The sequence below is a fragment of the Puntigrus tetrazona genome, chromosome 12 (assembly GCF_018831695.1).
Source record: "Puntigrus tetrazona isolate hp1 chromosome 12, ASM1883169v1, whole genome shotgun sequence".
In the NCBI taxonomy this organism is placed as follows: domain Eukaryota; kingdom Metazoa; phylum Chordata; class Actinopteri; order Cypriniformes; family Cyprinidae; genus Puntigrus; species Puntigrus tetrazona.
The window spans coordinates 19,841,523-19,865,658 of record NC_056710.1 but is presented as its reverse complement, the minus strand read 5'-3'; the positions used below and the strand labels follow the sequence as shown (position 1 = coordinate 19,865,658).

The following is a 24,136-nucleotide window of genomic DNA, read 5'->3' as shown; positions in this document are numbered from 1 at the left end:
TTGACTTTCAAAAAGTAATTATTTAATGTATGCATAGAAAGAGAAGATCTAATCCAGAGCCCCAGAAATGAGGCTGCGGTTCACGTTTAAGGCACATGCATTCTGAAAGGAACTATTCCATAACGTTTATAAGTAATGTCATGTCATATTTTTTAAGGGCCGGCATGAGAACTGTGGAGTGAGAAGAAACACACGTCCAAAGCGGTGTCAGTGATTTCCTCCCCTCTGCAAAATCTGCTCCAGGAGTTTCTGCAAAAGAATAAAAATAATAATAAATAAAAAGCCTTTGGTCAGTTTTATTCCAAACGTCCATCATTTGTGGTCGGCAAGAGTTGGACACGGCAAATGTTTTTGCTGAAACACATCATAATTAATACTAGATGTCTGGGTGATTCTTCTTTCCCATAGGGTGTCTTAAATAACAAATGCTGCAAAACAAGCCATCATTGTAGTTTTAAGGAAGAGACTGAAAGTAGCATCTACTGTTTCTCATGAGTGTTGAAAAGTTCAGTTTGCAAAATGTTTCCCTCTGGCACGTTCCCCACATTTTTCTTCTGTAGCATACAGAACGGTTTACTCAAAACTGAAAGTTTGCTGAAAATGTATGCATGCACACCCTCAGGCCATCCGAGATGCAGATGAGTTTCTTTATCAGATTTGGAGAAATCATGTACTGTTAATATTACTATTAGATATTTATTACTTGCTCAGCAATTGATCCTCTGCAATGAATGGGTGCCGTCAGAATGAGAGTCCAAACAGCTGATAAAACATCACAACAATCCACAGCTTTTCACTTCTCAAGACATTAACTGGAGTGGTGTGGATTATTGTGATGTTTTATCAGCTTTTTAGACTCTCATTCTGACGGCACCCATTCGTTGCAGAGTATCCACTGTTGAGCAAGAGGCATTTCTCCAAATCTGTTCCCATGAAGAACGGAGCGTGACTACATTTTCCAAATGCACTTGATCAAGGACGGAATCATATTTTCCAGGATGTGAGATGAATGTTCATCTCAACAGACGTATGTTGAAAAATCAGCCATAAAAAGAGAGGGAGAAACAGAGAAGGGATATTGGAAAAATGTCCAGCCTCATGACAGACACACATTTACTGGCAGCCAATGATTTTATTGTCCATATTTGTGTGCGTGTGTGTGTGTGTGTGTTATCATGTGCATGTGCAGTGGTTTCATTGGCAGTGGATGGGTGCTCATTCCTGTGAACAGTGGCTCTATACACACACAGCACAATGAAGCTCTTTACAGCACTGCCAACCAGAGAGCATTCAAAACACACACACACACACACGTTTCCTACACACAGAACATTTTCCTATTATTCGTCTCTCACATGCACACCTACATGCACACGCACCACCATCGTCACCAATAACCGAATGTTATCAATACATAATGATGTTAGAACATAAACTATATAAATAAAGGATGGATTTCGGCCATGTTCAGAACAGCATGCTATCAAGACTATGATGAAACCCGTGAAAGAGTTTATGATGAAACTGTTGAAAGAGTTGCCATATGACAAAAAAAGGCCTGAGCAGAATACACGGACATTTCTGTGCATATATGAGTACGTCTGGATCACTTTCAGGTAGTCTCTGGTGAGTTTCAGAGCAAGCTACAGTGTTATTCTGGCCTGTAGTGACATCTGGTGGTCAGAAAGTACACTGATCAAAAACAAAAAAACAAATATATATATATATATATATATATATATATATATATATATATATATATATATATATATATATATATATATATATATTTATTCTTTTGTTGTTTTGTTTTTACTTTATAGTAAATAAAAATTAACATTATATATATATATATATATATATATATATATATATATATATATATATATATATATATATGTGTGTGTGTGCGTGTGTGTCATAATTATTAAATACTGAGCAGTCAGAACTGATCTAATCATCTATGAGCTGTAACATAACACACACACATTTCTGGCATGTTTCACCCTAATCTAATGCTCACAGGTTTTAATTAACCCCACGATGTTGTCAGAGAAATCTGACTTTAATGCGGCGTCAGTAGAAGTCTGACACAGCTCACCCCTCTCAGCATAATTACACACGCCAGACACAGGTCAGTCTCCCATTAATGCTCACAACACTGGACTCTGACCCTGACGGATTTGGGTTTCAGGTCTGCCCTCGAGCTTTCTGAAAACTGAGAGACTTTCAAAATAGTGCCATGCCATTGTGTGTGGAGAAGTTTACCAAACAACCAAACAACATAAACTGGCATTTACCAAACCGAGGTGCTTCAGTGATATCACAAAAACAAAGAAAATTTTGAATAAAAATTAAACACTATATTATACTATTATATATATTATACTGTCATCATAGTATAATATTATATTATATTATACTATTCTCATAATATTATACTGTTTATTATTATTTTATTAACATTTTTATTTTGAATTATTAGTATTTTATTTGTTTTCCTGCACATCATGCAACCATTAACCTGGAATCAGAGAATGTTGTTATAATAATGTAATAATAATGTAAAATTTTGTCCTAACCATCAACTGTGACAAACAACATGACATTTTAATTATTATTTTTATTTAACCTAATATTATTATTATTTTATCTATTTAAAAAACGCATTCATTCAAATAAAATGTTTATATTATTTAAAAACAGATAACAAAAACACATTTAATATAGATGAACGGTAATACACAAAAAGGCCAATAAATTAAAATAAAATAATACTAAAGTAGTACTACAACCATTCCTAAATCTTCCTGTGTTAAAATCCTTATTTTAGTGATTGACTGCGTGCACCAGGTTTAGACAGGTTTTGTGTAAGGATTTATTCAACACTATGTATGAACAGCACATGTATAAAAGTGATGCTTATTACGGCAAATAATAACATACACAAATGCTGCTCAAAAGCAACACTCTGAGCAGCCGGTGTGATGCGTGTGAATGTGAAGACAGGTCTAGAAATGTGCCTTTTCTGACAGGAAATGTGTTGAATATCACTCTCCGCTCAAGGACTAGTCTATATTTAGAGCGAGTGAGAGGTGTTTAGGAACAAAATACATCGGCCAAAATCAATTCCCACTGCTTAAGGGGCGGAACGGGTTTAGAGAAGGCGTCCTTCTCCGGTCCGATTGAATTAGGAGAATTTTCTTAAGATAAACGAACACCTTGCGGCGGCGTATTGGAAAAGCTTCACTTTCAGGATTAATGCTGAGAATTAATCTAATTCATTGAACCAGGTAACGGCGACTCAAAAATTCAATCCCTCCCGTCTGAGCAGTAATGATTACTGATCCGAGATCAGTCTTCACTACTAACCGCTCCGAACTGCTCTCAGATCGGTCCTACATGTCTACAAACAATACGGCTACCTTTTTAAAGAGCTCTGCCCGCAGTCTGTTAGTCCGAGAAGCCAGTTTTCTTTTCTCCTCTTCTTTTTTCCTCTTTTCTTCCTCTCTCCTCTTCCTCACCTCAGGCAGCTGGTTATAACTCCTGTCAAGCAAAGCTCATAGTTAGCTTGACATACTAGCTGCGTTTTATAAATGAGCACTGACATAGAGGAAATGGAACGGAAAAGAAAGTGTTGCAGAGGAAAGTTGCACCTGTGCATGTTAAAGTCTCTGCAAAGGGGCCAGGGTGTTGCTAGGGTGTTCTGCTGGTTGCTAGGACATTTCAAGTGATTTTCAGAATGTTTTGGAGCATTCTGGTTGGTTGCTAGCATAATTTTTGAGGTCCACTGGGTGTTGCTAGGGTGTTCTGTGTGGTTGATAGGGTGTTGCTGGGATATTCTGTTTGGTTGCTAGGGTGTTTTGAGTGGTTTCAGATTATCTTTGAGGTCTTCTGGATGTTGGGGTGTTTTAAGTGTGTTATGGTTGTTCTGGTTGGTTGCTAGGATCTTTTCAATTGATTTTCAGAATGTTTTCGGGTTATTCTGGGGGTTGCTAGGATGTTGTTGCTGTGTTGTGGGTGGTTGCTATGGTCTTTCGAGTGGCTTTCACAATGTTTTGGGGTGTTCTGGATGTTGCTAGGGTGTTCTGTGTGGTTGATAGGGTGTTGCTGGGATATTCTGTTTGGTGTTTTGAGTTCTTAGATTATCTTTGAGGTCTTCTGGATGTTGGGGTGTTTTAAGTGTGTTATGGTTGTTCTGGTTGGTTGCTAGGAACTTTTAATTTGATTTTCAAAATGTTTTTGGGCTGTTCTGGGTGTTGCTAGGGTGCTGTTGGGGTGCTTTGTGTGGTTGCTATGAAACTTTGAGTGTTTTCCAGCCTGTTTTGGGGGTGTTCTGTATGGTTTTTAGGGTATTTATCAGCGACTCTTTGTATAAGCGTTTATTTAAAAAAGAAACAAGAAGCAAAGATTTCATCAAAAGAAAAAGAATGTATCATATTTCCGTTGATCTTTTGCGAGTACAAAATGCATCAGAGTCAAAATTAAGAAACAAACATTGAATATTTGCACCGTTATCTGACATAACTGTCTGTGTTATTCAGTCATTCAGCGGCTTAAATAAAACTTCTGAACAGGGGCACTCATTCGTGCACAATCCATCCAGCCTTGCATCAGGGAGCTTTAATTCGGAAACACAGTGAGACCAGATCTAATCGGATGAGGTTTCATTCAGCGGCAGCAAAACAAACAAGCTGTGAAAAGCACAATCAGGGCGGCAAAACCCTGCGGCCGCACAGACACACACTTCAATACAGATAGAACTGATACACCTGTGTGTGTGTGTGTGTGTGTGTGTGTCTCAAAGGCAAACAAAGCAGAAATGGTGTTTCTCAAAACAGGAGCTGGCATGTTCTGTACCTCCTGGACCGCAGCTGTAGGCTCCTTCTCAGGATGCTTGTGTCTTTGGATTCTACAAGGCTTTCTGCAGAACAAACACACACACACACAATAAATGGGGTTTCTGCGCACGTAAACTCTAATTAAATGACAAAATTATACTGAAATAACAGTAGAATCTATGATGAAACGTTAATGTCTAACATCAACTGGATCAGTAAAATCATAAAATAAAGAGATGCACTCATTTATTATTAATCTACAATCAAGTCTGAAAAATTACAAGAAGCAAGCCGTCTGCTTGCAGTGTGTAAACAGACGGCTTGCTTCTTGTAATGTCTGCAGTGAAATACAGGAACAATCAGGCCCACATTGAATTAATGCACGCAAAAAGCACCCCAGATTTCAGACAGCTGTTATTTAAGCTGTACACATACCTTTGCAAGTTTATGTAATATTTTGTCTAACCTGATTATGCATTCAGCTGTCACTGTTTACAGCCTTTCAGATTCTGTCTGTGCACTGCATTAAACAACGAGAGGCCGTGTGTTATACAGTCATTTATTCACAATTAAGAACCCTTAAACCAGCCCAACTTGGTCTGCTGTTCTCAAGCTGATTTCTACTGGTCAGGTTTGATGGTTTTTCATATGGAGAGTTTAGAGCACACACAGCATATAGCATATATATTTTAATTATTAACCATTTTTATACATGCATATATAAACAATATAGTCAGTACTGCACTATTAATGCACTATTAATTTTATAATATTGCAAGCAAGTCTAATGTTAGTGATGTAGTTTTAGCAGTGTTCAGATGGGGGCGATATTTCCTGTCATCCACAGCCTTGTGAACAATCCCTGCTAATTTCCGATGCTGATTTGATAAACAGAGCTCGTCTGCATACTGAGGGTATGAAAGTGTTATTCATTTCGACTCATCTGAACGCGCGTGTGTTGATGCTGATAGCGTGTGCCGCACACCTCCGCTCTCAGGTGTCTGCGGTGAGCTGTGGGAGTTCTGGCTCGTCTGTGACCTCCTCTCCAGGGCTCGAACTCTGGCCTGTGAGCGCTCGATGAAATCAGGCCGTCTGATCGCTAAAGCCTCCTGCGCACACAGAATACACACTTTCATTCAGTTCAAAGTCCAAAAATCCAGCTGTTCAAAGCTGCATTAAAATCGCAAATTTGCGATCTTTGACATTTTTATTTTACAATTATTTTTTGCTAGACAGCTGTGTTTGGATAACGATAGCTGGTTTCTAGCTGATCTAACAAAGTCATTTGTTTTTTACTAAAGTAAAAGTAAAGATTTATATTATTAAATGCACATTTATTTCTAAAATAACTTTAATAACAAATTGTATGTTGCAAGAGAAATTAATACCAAGAAAAAATAAATAAAAATATATATATATAAAGATATATATATATATATATATATATATATATATATATATATATATATATATATATATATATATATATATATTTTATTTTATTTTATTTTTTTAAATAAAGTCAAGTACATACATATATGGCTTTGATAATAAAAGTCATCACAGCTTTAGAAGTTTGAGATATATTGTATCTTAGCCAGTCAATGAACTTCATTATTTTGGTGCAGAAGTACTTGCAAACAACAGAAGAGAGAAGAGTAACTCACGCTTAGTGACATTGGAGCCAAAGCAGTTTCAGAAAGGTCATTTTGGAACTCGCCCGGGACAAAAACCACACATCGATCTGCTGGAAATATTTTGTTCTTTCCATCAGCAACAGCAGCGTCTTCTTTGAGCTCTCTGTGTTCTTTTTGCCCTCTATCCTCTGTTAATCTCACTGATCAAAGAGGAACAATATTCAGTCATTAAAAACAGCAGCTTGCTAGGTTCTGTATCAGAGGAATGGAGAAAAACCCTGACTGCGTGTTGAGATGCACTAGTACCAACATGTCCGGAGTGTAAAGACATCACTGTCTCTCAGCTGTCTATATAAAATCTCCTCATCCTGCTAAATGTCAGTGTATTTCAAGTGAAGTTTGCGTTTGAGCAAGCCAAAGGTCAGGAGAGATCAGGTGTACCTGCTGCTTCTGTGTGGGATGTAGTTCGTCTCTGCTGGGCCTGCAGCTTTATGTTGGCGATAACCGCGGCGGCGTTCAGGGCCAGTACGGCGTCTGCGCTCAGATCAGCCGAGTTATCTGAGAACAAAGAGACCGTGCATCATCCAGAGTCTCGGCTAGGCCTGAAACACACCGCACACAAGTGGCAAAAAGCAAACGCTTCCGGCAATACAAGCAGGATTTTGTTGCTGCATTCAGAAATGTAAGTAATGCAAATATGCTGCGTTCCGTGGCAGAATGATATATCGTTTATGCTTGGCCAAAACTACTGTTAGTAAAAGTACTGACATATTTGCAGTGTTAAAATATTGAATGCAGAGAGTGCATCTGCAGTGCATTTAGGCCTGCATTAACATATTTGTGCGCAATATATTTTTGGTCTACAGCGAATTGCCAACTATTTTATTCTACTGTGTTATGTTACATAAATAAAAACAAATCTGTATATAGTTGCATAAACTGCAATATACAGTTTTTGTGTTTTTTTTAAAGGCTGTAAATAAATGTAGAATAATAAATTAATAGTAATATGTTTTCTAAATAACAGATAGATAGACAGATAAATTTATAAATAGTCATGATTTTCTTTAGAATTCTGTATTTTTACAATATTTTTTAATCATAAAATCCTACATTGCAGGGGAATGATTACATTAAAATGTCCTACAAACTAAAAATCTATTTAAAGTATGAGTGGTTTGATGCAAAAACTCGAACTGTTTTGCTTTTAGAGTTCGAGTTAGTCTGAAGTAATTCTGAGTGACTTTATTTCAAACAGTAGTCATCTGCACAAGTCCTCAGTTAAATGTGCGTAAGCATGTATTTCGGCGGCTGTCAGATTTCTCTCTGTGTGTAGCAGCTCTAAAATTCCCACGGAAGCTCAAAAACCGGTATTGAGAGCAGGGAAGAGATAGATTATGCATGCAAAGGGACGCGTGGGAAAATGAAAAGATGAGAAAACGAGAGACAGAAAAAGAGAGAGAGAGAGAGACCGTTTCAGGGCCGTCCACCGCTACCGTGCGTATCTGCCGTGAAAAGCCTCAATTAAAAACCTCTGCTCTCTCGCGCGATAATACTCATCCATTATACATCAAAGCGGCGCCGCGCGGCCTCAGCCTACAGTGTGTTCTTGCGTGTCTACCACCCAATATCCACACGGGTTCATCCGGTACCTGCTGGTTTTAGTAGCGTGAGAGGTTTGATTCCCGAAATAGGCTCCTCACGATCCCGCTCCGTCCTCGCGCTCCCGTCCTCGCCACCGGAGGCCCAGAGCCTTCTTGCTTCGCTGCAGCTGGAACTAACAAGGTCAATATTTGTCTTCTGGGGAACAGGAGAGCTCTTGTTGTGAAACGCTGGATGTGTAACTGCATTACTGCCGAGTTGTGTGCGGTTAAACAGGCTTGCGTCGCAGCTGAGAGGCCTTCGAGGAGGCTTGTGTGTTTCGGTGTCGCTCTCCGCTGTTGTGCTGCTATGGTTTGTGTTGTTAAGGTACAGAGACAGGCTAGATCTGTGCTGGGACCTCCACTGGTTTCCCCCCGGCTCTAGAGATATAGTTAACTGTTGGTTTAATGGTGAGGGATTGACTTTAGATTCATTGCGGAGTCCTTCAGTGTAGCTGTGTCTGTATTGCACCGGACTGAAGAGCTCTCTCTGTTCGGTCATTTTCACAATGGTTGCCTTTCTTCTCAGTACCACGCCGTGGTCCGTCTCTCCATGATCAGAGCCAGAGGTTGAGGCAACGGGCAAGCTGGAAGTGCTTTTCGTCCTCTGTTCGGTGACTTTGACCACTAAAGCTTTTCTTCGTCCATCGGCGAGGTCATTTGAGGCTGGACTCGGAGGCCCGGAGTTTGTGCGCGTGACCTTCCTGGAAGTGATAGTTATGGATGATATTGAGGAGCTGAAGGACTCCGGCGCGCTTCCCCGCCTGCATGTGGGATTTCTCGACGCGGGATGAGGTCCAGAGCGGCATGTGTCCATCTCGGCTTTCGGATTCCAGGCCCGCGGTCCTTTTCGCCCTCCCTCGGAGCTCACGGATCCCGGAGCCTGGAAGCAAACAAACAAAATCCGTTGAATTGGGCTTTGTGTGGATGAAAGAGGTTCTCTCCGCCTCCCGTGTGCACAGTAATGCTTTCGGAATCCGTCATTCTAAACTGGTGCATTCCGACGTTTCCATAGCAACCGTATCAGTTTTGGGGGCAATTCGGTTAAGTTGGAATTCAAGGCTCTTTTTTATTCAATTACGAGAATCGCGGGAGAGTTTTAATCTTGCCTTATTTTCATGGAGCCCCAACTCACAAAATACAGATGCTTGTGCATATTAACACGAATATATCAGGATATATCAAAGGTACAATTGTGCCATCATGCAGTGGCCTTTATAATTAGTTTAACTTCTGAAACATTACATACTTGAGTGCAAAACAGGATGATTAAACTTGATAGAAAAACATTATGCTTCTATAACTGTTTTACAACTCTAGCTGTTATAAGACCAGAAGCATGCATTAAGAAAGAATATTTTGAGCAATTTGAGTTCATGTTGTCTTTAAAATAAGGAGAGCATTAGGATTTCTATAGATGTGGAAACAGTTTATTTTTTTCTCCTATTGGATAATAAATAAGATAATAAAATGGTAATAAAATCTAGTATCAAACACTTTTAATCCGATTCCAAATACTATCCTGACTCTAAAAAGTGAATTTAATTAAACTACAAAACGTCTGGTGTATGTTTTGTATTTGTAAAAGCAAATACAAAGTTAAAATAAACACTGAATAGAATTCTTCTAAACGTTTAGCTAAAAAAAAGACCATTTCTGTAGATGCTAAAACGGTTTATTCTTTTTCAGCCCCACAGTGTCCCATCGGAGGAGTAAAACGGTACAAAGTTAATCAAAAAGACAGAAATGAGAGATGCAGAAAAGCTGCCTGAAGCAAACTTCCAGCACAATAAACAGACACAGAAAGGGATTACTTTCAGAGAACACATCGATCTGACAGAAATGGCCCTTACAGTGTTTAGCCTAATTCAGAGCAACCCGTCCTGCCGAGGTTGGTTTGTGTGTAGGTCATCTGGAAATTATGCATGTAACTGATTACAAGGTGCTTTTAAAGAGTGTTTACAGTGTTTCTAAATGAAAGAGCACTGAGGAACAGAAGCACGGAGAGGACAAACATGATCAAAGATTGGTAATATTTGTTTAGTGCTTCATGAACATCTACATTACCACTTCAGATCTGCACAAGTTGTGTTTCGCTTACGTTCTTGGCAAAAAAACAACTTGGGCCCAGACCGAATATGCAGGCTTTATTTCATGCATTGATTTTGAGGAAAAATCAGATGGATTTAAACATGGCAGGACAGTTTCTGCAACACCGTAGTTTTATTTCAGCAAGGATGCATTGCATTTCAGTTTCAAACGAATGCTGTCCTTACACAAAAATATGAATCAGCACATACGTTTTCAACATTATTATTAATAATAAGAAATGTTTTGCTGCAGACTGGAGTAATGATGCTGAAAATTCAACTTGGGATAAATTACATTTCAACATATATTCACATAGAAAACATGCATAATATATATATAGAGCTTGTTTTATATTTTATATTTTAAAAATATATATTTGAAAAATGTTTTTAAATAATAATAATAAAAAAAAACACATATCTGATTAATAAGGGGTGGAGTTACTGAAAATAGCTTTTGTCAACAAAGTTGGCTATTTGCACTCAGTGTAAACATACACTGGCATTAATCAAACCACGTGCCTTTGAATCACAAGTTTATATCAAGCCATGTCGTCATACAAATCTACATTAGCGGTGTATTTTAGATGAATTCTGTATTTCTAGCATGTAGGACAACAAACAGGCATCTCTGTCTGGTGGCGGAGAGACCCAAAGTCCAGTTTAATAGCGTGAAAAATATCATATTAAAGCTACAGGCTCATAAAAAAAAATAACACAACATTTTATACGGCCAAAAATATTACGTTATTTCTGTTTTGTCTCTCAGAGACCCGCGATACAAAACATTAATAAACGCAATATATTTTCACACGCTACACTGATCTGACTGGTGCAGACTTCACAAACATACTTCTCGCAGCTTTGTAGTTTGATTTATTTTATTGCGTTGTTCTACGATGTCTTTCTGCTGCTGTCAGATTAACCCCGAACAGAAACCGTACCGTACAATTATCACTTTTCAGAAGGGAGCGTGAATCTTCATGCTGGGAAGGTAACTTTGAAAGGTTACAAGTTACCCCATTTAAAATGTAACTATTTAAATCGCTTTATTAAAGTAGCGCAACTGATAACTTTTTAACAAATGTTTTTACAAACTGTATATCATTATGACACATTTAAAGCAGGATTGAACCTAGCATTCGACACTAATTAGTCAGATTTTCTAAATCATTCAAAAAGTGCAATTGCAAGTGCACAGCCACCACAAAACATTTTTTTTTAACTTTAAGAGTTAAATACAGATTTAAACTAACAAGAATCCACTTAATAGCTGATGCTGTTTTTGAAATCTAATCATTGCATAGAAGAAATAAAGCGTAATGCATTAACCCACATATAAAGTAATTGATAGTTATGGAAGAACTAGACTCCTGAAACATCGGTGTCATCAATCAATCAGAAATCAATCATGTGATTCATGTGTGTGAAAATACTCAGAAGTTATGCCATTTGTAATGACATTTGTATTTTCATGCTCCCCAACTCTGTGCATAAACTTCAGCAACACACTATCTGCCTATTGAGTTCTGAATATTTCAGACTAACCTGAATTAAGAGGTTGAACTGTATGAAGCAAACTAGCGCGTTCAAAACTCTCTCTGAGGGAGGTCTCACCTGAGGGAGGACGGACGGTGTTTTCTCAGGCGTCCTCCAGCATCTAAGCGCGACCGGTTCAGGCCTCGCGGTTTCCCCGTCTGTGCAACACAAGAAAAGCCCGCCGTTAGTTGCATTTTCCGCGTTTTTCATCGAGAAAGCGGAACACAAAGCCAACCGGAGGGTGTCTTTTGGCGTGTGGCATAAATCCGGCGGCGTTTCCTGCCACTCCCGTGTCACCACGCTGCCTGTTTACACTGTCAACAGAGGTCTGCTTAGAGCGACTTAACCCGCATCACTTACAGGTGTCACGAAGACAGAGAGCGAGCGGGAGAGATCTCCATCTGACAGACAGCCTGCGCGCGAGCCGGCTGTGATGGATCGCTCTCCGTCGGCGTCGCCATGGAGACGCGGTCACGGCATCGTCAAGGAGGCAAGCTAACTATTTCTTGCCGTCGGGTTTTTTTTTTTCGGCGAGTAATCGCGCTTCACACTGGCAGCTAACGCCTGACAGGCAGCTATTTTCCCAGCATGCTCCCGGCTCGCGGGCCAGCGCGGCACGCGCTCCTGTCAGCCGCTCAGGTGCGGCGCGTCAGCCTCCGCCTGCGTCGTACCGTATTTATGTATTCACACGAGCTTAATTACCCGCGGGAGACTCTGGGAAGCTTTGTTGGCGTGTCATTTAAGAGTCGTGGTGGAAACAAATCGGTTTGGATCAAAATCAAAGCTGAAGCGTGTAATTTCTGTCTCTTGAGCGTCAACATGTAAAGCAGCAAAATCATGAGTGTTTTTAAACGATACTGTAAACGAGCGGTCTCCATCTGCTAGGCTATTGGTCAGAAATTAGATAGCCACGCCCCCGACCAAAGCCATTGGTTGAGGATAGCTGAATAATTTTGAGCATTTGATTTCATTAAAATATACAGAAATCCTGTTACCATGATTGCTGGTTAAAAGCTGAAAAAAAGGATTAATGCATATTTATAATCTAAAATATATATAATCTAAAAATTTTTTTTTCATGTCAAATATTACCAAATATTTCATTTTGTTTATATATGAATTTATTTTTTATTTAATCTTTTGTCAATAAAACCTTTCCCAATAAAATTATTATGTTTGTTTATATTTTTACATATATTTTAATATTGTAATTTTAATATTGTAAAATATTTAACATTTCAAATTTTGAATAATAATATTAATAATAATAATTGCACAATTATTATTATTTTTATTTTATATTGACATATTACCATCTATTTTTCTGGCAGCTTGTTCAGATATATTATGTATCAGAAAAGTCAAAAAAAAAAAATATATATATATATATAAAATGAAAAAGTGAGGCTTCAAGGGATTTTCCAACACATTTTTTTAATTCCCTTTAAAACCAAGCAATTTTTTCCCTAGAAGTAGAGCAAAATTAATCACTTTTCCACCAGTGTTTTGGGATTCAACGGACAGGTGATCTGGCAACACTATATGATCCAGAGAAACAGGCAGCAAGTGTCTGTCACTGACCCTTAGTCACTCATTCCGTGTTTACAACCGAAGAACGGCCTTCACACACACACACACACACATTGATCAGCATGGCACTCATGTCCTGTCAGAGTCACACACCATCTGGAGCTCGTGAGAAAAAAAGAGAGAGAGAAATTCCCAAACATTTCTGTTGTAAACACTCTCGTCGTTCCTGCATCGCTGCCTCCTCCTCCTCCTCCTCTTTCCCCTTGACTCGGTCCTGCTCTCACGGCTGTAATTACAGTGACGCCGCGGCAGCATCATTATACGCTCGTCACCTGCTGACAGACCCCAGAGAAAAGATCCCAGCAGCAGCAGGAGCACTGAGAGGATGACGGCACCGAGGGAACCACCGCGTGAGACTGAAAACCTAATACTGCTCCGTCCCAGAGTCCAACCAATCTGCTTCTGAACCAAAACCAAATAGTCTTCCCTCGACTCCAAACAATCTGTCCCTGGCTCTAAACAACATGCACGGCCATGAAAACTCATCCCAGACTCCAAAATCTCTTCCTCTAATTCCAAACACTTCACTTTGATTCCAAAAACTTTCCAGTAAGTCCAAACACTCATATCTGACTCCAAACACTTTTTACAAAAGGTGAAATTACGTAATGCATCCACACGGCGAAGAAATCCGAACCTGATGCAGGTTCAGCAACCTTGTTGTTCTTGTTTTATACTGAGGCACAATAAACTTGGCACATACAAGGACTACTTTTACAAAATAGAACTGTTCTTAGTTTGTTTGAAACTACGAATATTTTAGATATCTAAAACTTAATGTGTTAAACGATGTATGTAAAATAATTGCAGATAAGAAGGCTTTCTGAATGAGGAATTCAAGGCAGGCAAGTTAAAAAACTCAAAAACCTCAAAACGTTAAACTAAGGATAGCGTTTAGAGAGATATGACCCAAAACAAGTTGATGCGAGTAGAAAGGGTATTGTACTTGAACACCAAAGTATGTTGCAGACCTTTCAAGAAGACCCTAAAGAATCACACCGATTGTAGAAAATATTCAGCGTCCCCTTTGAAACGCAGCCACTACAAAATCAGACTGACTTTGAGACCGTTCTGAACCTAAATACATATTTAAAATCATAACAAGAAATATTCAACAAGAATATCTAAATAAAAAATCCAAATTAAAAACAAATCTTTGCTTAGCTATGATAGGAAACACTGGAATCTACATAAACCCATTTAGGAAATAAGCATGTCCTAAACTCATGAAACATTGGTGCTTCACATTTGATAGTTTTTTATAGTCAACCCAGTTTATGAAGGAAATCAATTCAATCAATTAAAAAGTGTGTGTGAAGAAAAAATCTGATGTAACCCTTTGTAACCCGTAATGTTTTCATAAGTAACTGTAACTTATGATTTAGCAGCTAGTTACTTCCCAACACTACACACACACACACACACACACACACACACACACACACACACATATATATATATATATGTATACCTTAGGATGTTTTTCATAAGAACACTTTTCATAAAAGTCCTCTCAAAGTTGCATCACCCTCTTTTCTACACTTATGGACAAAATGCAATCATGTGATAATGAATAGGATGCCTGGATGCCTAAAATTTCTCAGCAAATCCAAACCGCTCCTAAAATAAATCATTACCGTATCTTACCACGGAACATCCCAGAACACTGATTATTTCATGCGCTTGCTCATTAATCAGTAATGCCATTTTGTTCACTTTTACCCCAAAAAATCTTTAGAAACATGATTGATATGCACAACTTAGATTTCTGCATGAAGCAATTCACTAAATTTACAGAAGATGGTATTTTTTACAACCAGTGTTTAAAGCTCAAACCTCCAAACATAATTCACCGGTGTCCTCTGCCAAGTTGTTCATTCAGAAATTTTATATGCCATCTTAGTCAATACGCACCATTTGGTCTTGGTCCATTAAGTTTGGCAGGAGTGATGAGCAACACTGGAGTGATGGGGGACTTCAGTTTCTGCTGAAAGAACACAAACAGAGTTGTAGACAAGAATGCGTTAGATCGTGGATCCCGCGGTCTTTGATATCTCCCGATTTGATGCAACGACATTCAAGTTTCACTTACAGTAAGCTGAAAAAAAAAAAACTCAAATTCACTCAAAAAAGATGCAAGATGCAGATGAGTTTTTTTCTGCATGGAAACCGATTTGGAGAAAATTCACTTACCGGCGGATCCTCAGCAGTGAATGGGTGCCGTCGGAATGAGTCCAAACGTCTGATAAAAGCATCACGATAATCTACAAATAATCCATACAACTCCAGTTCATCAATTGCTATCTTCTGAAATTGTTTGTATGATTGTATGACGTGTATGTTTCCAGGTAAAATACGAATAATTTATAATAATAATATAATAATATAAATAATATAAATATAATATAAAATACGAATAATTTAATAATGCCTTCTGCATTGAAAAAGTCACCTGTGGGTTGGAATTTAATATGAGAGGCAACAAGAGATGGACTTTTACTTTAGGAAGTTATTATGAATTATAGACCCATATTTTTGGCCAAAAGCAATAGTCTTAAGATGTTTTTTTACAAACACACCTCACAAGATGTTAACTGATGAACTGGAGTGGCGTGGATTACTTATAGATTACTTGTGACGCTTTTATCAGCTGTTTGGACTCTAATTCTGACGGCACCCATTCACCGCTACACTATATATCTCCACGTCAGTTCTCATGAGGAAACAAACTTCATACCGGATGGCCAAACGGCGAGCGCACCGTCAGCAAATTTCCATTTTTGGACGAACAGTTCCTTCAAGTGTCCAAATACGAAGCTTAAATTGACTGAAGCGCAAAGATAGAAAGATTTGAGCGATTTACAAATGCTATTGGATTTGTTTCTATCCTCTGGGCCCCGCGGCACCGTTGTGATCCTGTTCTTGGCTCAGTTGCGGTTGGATCTATTCGTTCCTAAATCTGTTCCGAATGGATCCAAGCACCTGCTGACAGAGCGGTTTTATCTCGACTTCACGCAGCACCCAGACAGCCACTGAAGTTCACGTACTTGACAGCCATCCAGAGATTTCTCTCTTTCCCTCTTTTCAGTTTTCTATCGCTCTCTCGCTCTCTCTCTCTTTCTGGCATCAGTTGGCACTAAGGTAAATCAGGTCTGAGAGGTCGGCTGTTCATTTCCGGGGGTTTGTTCCCAGCAGAGGTGAGACTGAGTGATTGTTGTGTAGTGTACAGCGGTGGCAGAAAGTCTGGGACTCTGAAGGCTTTTATCTCCGCTCTGGATGACTCAATCGCTCTGAACTTCTGGGCAAAGAAAGTTTTCGACTGTACAATTCGTGTGATACAGTGGAGCTGTCTCACGAAACTCTCGCAGATCATTTTTTTTTATTACGTTTTTAATCTTGTTTCCATTTGAAAACCGCAGCATTCTGAAATGTAAAATATGAAAGCTGAATATAAACGATTTAGCGGATATCTGGTAGTTGGATTACAATGCAAGAACAATTTTCCTCTCCGAAGAGCAGATAAGCCATTATCAAGGGACACTTTAAAACCATTCAGAAAGTAATTTATAACTGAATATTAGAATAATGCATTCTGGATAGTATGTACGGACATTTTCTACCACCATTTTTGGTTAGACAAACTAAACACATGATTGAAGGAATAACCTTAAATATGAGCTGTAGTCACAGTAATGATTTCCTGAGCGAGCACTATTAGTGATAAATATAAGTACAGTAGTAAATTGCTCTCATTTTGTTGCATGGCTAATACAGAAAATTTAATTTTGTGCAAAGATGTCTTTTGGCGGTTCAGGCTAATAAAAACCAGGCCAAATAAATGAAATAAATAACAATAAAATCAATATATACATAAAATATATGATCAATAAATAAATAAAGAATAATAATACATGTAATAAGTAAATTATAAACCTTTATAATGACTGCACACTACGAATCATTAGTTAAATACTAGTAAATAGTCAATTTATCTTTTATAAAGCATTGTTCTAACTTTAATAGGCATTAGTAAAAAGTTTAGAAGTACAGCGATAAATGTTTTGTTAACAATTAATTTTTAATTTTGAAATAATGTTATTTACAAACCAGTTCTTTGGGAGTGAGTGGTTCATAAGATCATTTAAGTAAATGGTTAATAAACTATTTAAATGTGCATTTGAAAATCGTATTATTTAGACACATGATAATAGTTGCTCAGTGTGTTAATAAGTGCTTTGTTAACACATATTCCTGCTGTGATTCATCATTTAGCTGAGGACTTTATATCTTGTAAAGCATTTACAAATGAGATTTAAAGACTCGTTTATCTTGAACACAGCGCAGAGGGATAAAAAACGAAGACATATTTTTTTCAGATGCACAATATGATACCACACGTCTGCACACTTGAAAAAGAATGAAAAATGAACCGTCCTCAATTTCATAGAAAAGGATAAAATAAAAGTTCGAGCATACAGTTTCATTTTATGCATCTCGAAATAAATATGTTCTGAGTTCTGTATCCCTCTGTCTTGTGTTTGTTTATTATTATTTTTTTCTGTTAAGAAGATATCTCAGCCTATAAATCTCCTTCGTAATAGATATCCTTAAAACATTTCTACATTGTTGGTGTGCTAGTGTGAGTCAGATCAACGCTCGATGGATGGAGCCGGGGGCACGTCTTTGAGATCTTGACTTCTGGCCACCAAACTGGCTTAGCATGCTATTACTTAGGGAACTCTTTTTGAGTCTATCGAGGAGATGGCTGCATTAAGGTAAGCGATCTACGGGGGAGCCTGTGACCAAGACCTGGACTAGCCCAGATGTGTCGTGAGTCTGTTCTGGCCAAACAAGGTCTCTAAGCGACCCAGACTCCTAGATAAGTCGAAACTAAGAAATATTATAGTTAATGATCCAAATTTAATTACAACTAGAGGTATCAGCGGTATAAATAAATATAACTAAAATCACGAAAGATTGGAGTCAGATAAAATTAAGGTCATAAAAGGTCAGTACTACTATTGGAAATGCAAAAGATGAATAAATATCAGTGATTTTTTAAAGAGACGCTTTGGGATTCTGTTCTTCAGGAAAAGGGGGACCCTTACAGTGTTTACAAACTGCTCACTAATGACTATTAATGTTGGGACAGTGCTTTATAAAGGATGTACTGACAGTTTACCACTAATTTGCAATACATAAATGAAAAACAAAATTAAATAAATACAACTGAATATGCTTTAAATGCAATCCAAAAAATCTGAAAATGATATTTGTTTTAAATCGGAAAATATAATTTGCTGCTGTGACATCACTTCCCTTTCCTGTTATCCTTTCTTACCTGGCACCTACTGTTGTCATGGTGCTTGTCAGAGACGTCGGTCAGTATCACATGTCTTTGTACGGGCAGCCAGCCGAAGCGAACCGGGGCGAGAGCGCAGAACTCAGCTTTTTCTGCAGCGGGAGCAGCTTTAATGTGAACAGACTCCATGCTGCTGGAGGAGCTTTCACACACGCTGGGACAGACGCTAGGTGTCTGATTCCTCCTGCGGTGTGAGGAAACATCGGGACGCAGCGGGTTACATCCCACCGACTCATTCGGGAGAACTGGCATTGATACCGTCCTGTCCGCAAACGGAGGTATTTGATCCTGAAGACGACGTGATTGGAGTCTCTCGAGCGTCTGAAGCCATTTGTCCATCCTACCCCCCTCTATGCAGCTCAGAGGACGAGCTCTGCGAGGGGGCTCATTCACCTGCGCCGCGGGCCCTTATAATAACCCCGCTCCCCAGGCCTCCTCCATGATGAGGACCTGCGAAGGAGACTCGTGCTGTTTTTGCCAGCTGCGGCGTGGGGCTGAAGTAGCTGCCGCCAGTCCTCAGGCTTGACGTCCTCCATAATAAACTCTGAGGAAGACATTGAAAATGGATCTTAAAGGGACAGTTCGTTTATTGACCCCCCAGGCCAAAATGTAGGAGACTTATTTTCCTCGACAGAACAGTAAAGAAGAATGTCATCTGAAACTGTGGCCCTTGGCGATTCATTAAATATGTTAAATATAGTCAGCATATAAAAAGGGGATGTTTGGCTCGTCCAAAACATATAATGTGAAGAAACTAGTCTTCATCGGTTCATCGTTTTACCACGAGAAACCATAAAAACTTTAATTTGGCCCCTTCATTGAAGTGCTTGGTTCCCACTCGCTCATATCAGCGACTCAGTCTTCGATAGCAGTAATTCTTGGAGGAACCGAAGCACTAAATGAACTTATTCATCCTCAGATACACTGCAATTTTGGCTTATTTTGAGTCGAAGTGACTGTCAGACATCTAAAAGTAAGTTTCGATTGAATAACCTGTAGATCTATGCTGTTTCAAATTATTCAGACCAATTTGGTGAACTGGTTACTAAAAAAACAAACCCAGAGTGATTAGTTTGCTAAATGGACGTCACTAAACGTGCTGTGTACCTAAACTATGCATTATAGGAAAAAATGCGGTATATAATGTTTCGTTTCTTGCACAGACCAATCGTTTCTCTTCATGAGACCTCAATATATGTTGTCTACGTGCTTTTTTCTTATCAAAAATGGGCAGCCTTTGACTCGCATTTTATAGATCACCAAGGACCACGGTTTCAGCTAAACATTTTCTTTACTGTTTTCTTTTACTAAAGGAAAAAAAAAACACCTGCATCTTGGGTATCCATTACTATCAAATTTTCATTTTCCTTTCGCTTTAAGAACAAGAAAGTGCACCCTAATTGAGTTTCCCAGTGTCCTCTCATAAAGTCAACGTGCATGCCCATCCCCTCTTGTTTTTCAGTAAAAAATACACCTTAAAAATACCAATCCTCTAAGACGCTTTCAGATTTTTCTATTGCTTTTGGCAAATAGTTTCATAGATTTTTTTTAACGGTGACATCCTAATTGAGCCCAGATTGCTTAGTCAATACAATCCTACACAAACACACTTAAAAAAAACGCCAATACTCAACAAGCTGACGTGACAGCGTGCGCGGTAAGCAGAACAGTTTACCTGCGTCACACGACTCTGAAGAGGACCGCACAATCTGACTTCAAGAGGCAATAGCGCTGTGACGATCCCAGCTTTTCTTCCATGTCTCCTTCTCTCACAGTGTGAAGAGGGGCCACTGGTGCCGTCTCCTCTCAGCCATGACTACAAATGTGTGCGCTAGTCTGAAGGAACAAAAGACTTACAGAACCACTTTTATTTTTCACTGGGAGAAAGATGTGTGTGTGTGTGTGTGGGTGTGTGTGTGTGTTTGCTCGCAGCCAGTAAATACCCCCTTTTTCAACCTGGACATGTTGGCTTGGAATTGTTTTGTTTACTCTTAGGGATGCCTTTAACGTTTGTCTTGCAGTCACAAAGGAGCCTGCAGTTTAACACAGATAACCTAAAGTGAAAAAACATGATCTGGATAAACTGTATACTTTGCACTACTTGCGGTTTTTTGTCTCTTTCAGTGTTTTGCTTTAAATGAAACTAGAACACAGAGCGCAAAAAATCGCTCGATTTTGAATTTTGTGGGTGGATTTAACGAGTTAACGAGTGGGTGGTTGCTCGCTTAGCCAAGTCAAAAGATCTAACTTTTCTATTTCTATCTAAGTCTATTTGGTGTGATATGTTAGTCTCTAGATATGGCTTGGTTGTCTCCTTCAGTATGAATCGATTGGATTGATTCCAATCATCCACCAGGCAAGAAACATTTTTTAACCAGCTGCACAATATAAAAACTCATTAACGTCTTTAAGACGAACTTAGTGACACTGGAGTTTGTTCAAATCACTGAGCCTACATACGAGTAATAATAACAGTGACGCTTGTCTGAGCAAACACCTATGGTACTAACATGGTACAGACAAGGTATCAGATCATTACATAATATAGCTTAATATGACACTTACAAGCAACCAATTTGCACACCTTAGCAACCGCATAGCAACAGCCCAGCAAGTAACTAGCTTTGCATCGCTTTTTCACACGCAAACATCGGAATCAATTTTTTAAAGTCATACTGAGACGTGGATTAGAAGCGCTTCATGTAGCATCACACACAGAGCTTCTGCTATCCCGTGGTTTGGAGCAGAACATGTGATCTCCTTCAGGCGATTAGCGCTTCAGGGAGATGAATCAGATGATGAGGTTGTTCATGTTTGTGTCGGGACACCCACATGATCTCTCAAGACCACATCTTCAGGGTGAATGAGCCTGGTTTCTGTACACAAACGTCTGTTTCGCTGCTTCAGGATCGGGACAAGCAGCCCTTTGACCTGTAAGAAAGAGAAATCACAAGTGAGATCTCTTGGAAGGTGCTGGTGTATTTATTTATTTATAGTTGTACCAAAGCATAAAAATGCCATACGGGCGTGCAGATATTTAGGAAACTTGCTAAGTTCACATATGTGTTTGTCAGAAAAACATTGCTACAGGCAGTTATTCTGCTTTAAAATGAACTCCTGTTTTTGTTTTAGTTCGTGTGACTCCGCCCACAGCCCATTTACCCATTAGTATTTCGACAACCCGGGTTGCCAGTTGGTGCAAAACACAGCATATTGCAGCCATGGAAGCCAGTTAACGAAGCTGGTCAGAAATCGCAAATCGCGGAAAAGCTGTGGCATCTGTCTTTTAAAAAAAAAAAGCTTGTCATCTTCCATTGTGCTCAATCTGGCAACCCGTGCAAACAAGAGGATGGGAGAAATAACTCTCTTCGGTATTTTGAATTTGGTCTGCGGTAACCAAGCTGTCAACATTAGCCTTTATACCTTTAATATCCCAGCTGTTTTTCCTATGTATCAAATGCATTAAATGGGATTTTAGTACAAATGGAGAAAAGTAATGCCTTAATAATATCTCCAACAATATGCACGATTTTATATTTCTATAGCTCTATATTCCAATACCAATCATTAAAGAATGCATCCGGGCAAACCTGTTTATTACTTTAGATATTTAGCCACATAATCTTTACATTCATCTGGAAAATCGGAGACATTAAAGCTGCTCACACACTGAGGATTCATCTCTGCTGGGTGAATTGGGACAAGCTGCCGCAGTAAAGACATTAAGCTTTCTTAAATAGCTCACCGTTTTCTACTCAGCCTGAATATAGACTTTTCTTGTTTCATGTTAGCAGAGAAACGCAGCTTTTCCCAGAGGTTACTGGGTCTAACCTACATCATTATTGTAATTACGCTGGCTCTCGTGTTTCCTGTCAGCCCCTATGGACACAGAAAGAAAACTATGTTCAGAAAAGTATAAAGCATACTACCATACTGGTCTTGCATTACAGTGCATATGCATACCATATACAGTCAATAGTACTACATACTATAGTATATACTACTTTTATTTGCAGTATGCATACTGTGCACAATGTATAGTTTTTACTAAAATGTTTCTAGAAATTTTATTGCATAGCATCCTGGAAAACAATTAGACTTTTTAATAAAAATGCCTAAAAAAGATACAAGAAATAATATATGCATAGCTACTGTGCTATGCTTTGAATAGTATACTAACTAGTCTTACTGTTTTTGCACAAGTGTTCATTTTTTCACATGATAGCAATATTTTGTTAGTATTCTTAGTAAAACAAAGTTTTATATTTAAAAAAAAATAGCTGAAATGTTTCTAGAAATCATTTGACAGCTTGGTAATAAAAATTTGTATTTAAAACTAAAAAAGTCATAAAGAATACATGTATACTAGGATATATACTACGTTCAGGGTTGTATAACACAGTATATATCCTAGTTGCCGAACTGCTCTTGCTGTTTTTTGCAGTATGCACAATGTTTAACAATGTTTCTATAAATCGTCTCATTAAAAGAGAAACCTTAAATGAGATTTTAAGTATTCCATTTTAAATATTCCATGCACGAGCAAATAATGCATGCTGTGCAGAGTATGCGTACTGCAGGGATATAGTAGCACGCCGTTCTGAATTCAACGGGCAGAAAGCAGCGTCCCCTGCAGGCGGAGAACGACCTTCTCGTTAGTGGGAAGGGAGATTGATAGAAAGTATAAATAAACACGTAAAGGCAGATCGGGGTGTATTGCGTTAGCTCTTATGATGTTGGGACATGTCAACAGTTTTCTCCTGATATCTTCATCATTAGAGGAGAGAGAGAGAGACGGAGAAGAGCAACCAAAGCTTGCATGACTCACACAATCAAAACAGCCCTATCCTGCTCTGTACATCTATGTCATGTTTATTCCCAGCCATTATTTTCCTGTGATCAATTTGGTATTTGTTTCTAATTTTAAGTGGGTAATTTGCTGTTTTGTTCTCGGCGCTTTGGGCCGTGACTCATGCCTCGGCGTGGCTCGCTCTCTGTATTTATGGAGGGATTTCCTAATTAAAGCTGTCAAATGTCTCAGAGGCTTAGAGCAAACAAATAAGAAAGGCACAGGAGAACAATTAAAGGAATAATTCACCCCGAAACAAAACTTCTGTCAGCATTTGCTCCCCTCGTGTCGCTCCGAACCCTTTTGAAGCCGTTTCTTCTCACGAAGCCGTGTGTTCGTGATGCTCTTTGAAGCTCAAAAGTCAACAAAAAGTATCATAACATCGCTTTCGCAGCTCTCGAATTTTAGAAGAACCTTTTTTCGTACAGGTATGCATATATAAAATATGTGTATACGTGTGTGTGTGTGTGTGCTTGTATGCATAAAACTGTGATGTTTAGTTGCATTTAATGCACATATTTCATCCCATACTCTTTGTTGATGTCCTCCCACAAAGTCAAAATTATTTTTCAATATTATAAATAAGAT

The 24,136-nt window shown here is 38.7% G+C and overlaps 1 protein-coding gene across 2 annotated transcripts in view; it reads right to left on the bottom strand.

Annotated features, from left to right (window-relative positions):
• c12h10orf90 (chromosome 12 C10orf90 homolog) overlaps positions 1-24,136 on the bottom strand; it is a 27,748-nt gene continuing 3,612 nt past the window's right edge. The window contains exons 2-13 of one of the 2 annotated variants that reach the window (XM_043253183.1): positions 22,445-22,578; positions 20,375-21,630; positions 18,679-19,243; positions 15,252-15,321; positions 11,826-11,905; positions 8,131-9,001; positions 6,920-7,036; positions 6,509-6,678; positions 5,827-5,950; positions 4,861-4,924; positions 3,426-3,546; positions 1-249 (exon numbers count right to left, since the gene is read on the bottom strand). In XM_043253183.1, coding sequence (XP_043109118.1) covers positions 208-249; positions 3,426-3,546; positions 4,861-4,924; positions 5,827-5,950; positions 6,509-6,678; positions 6,920-7,036; positions 8,131-9,001; positions 11,826-11,905; positions 15,252-15,321; positions 18,679-19,038 — 2,019 coding nt within the window. In that variant the 5' untranslated portion in view covers positions 19,039-19,243; positions 20,375-21,630; positions 22,445-22,578 and the 3' untranslated portion in view covers positions 1-207. Of the gene's footprint in view, positions 250-3,425; positions 3,547-4,860; positions 4,925-5,826; positions 5,951-6,508; positions 6,679-6,919; positions 7,037-8,130; positions 9,002-11,825; positions 11,906-15,251; positions 15,325-18,678; positions 19,244-20,374; positions 21,631-22,444; positions 22,579-24,136 lie in introns of both variants that reach the window. The other variant, XM_043253182.1, reaches the window with a different exon arrangement.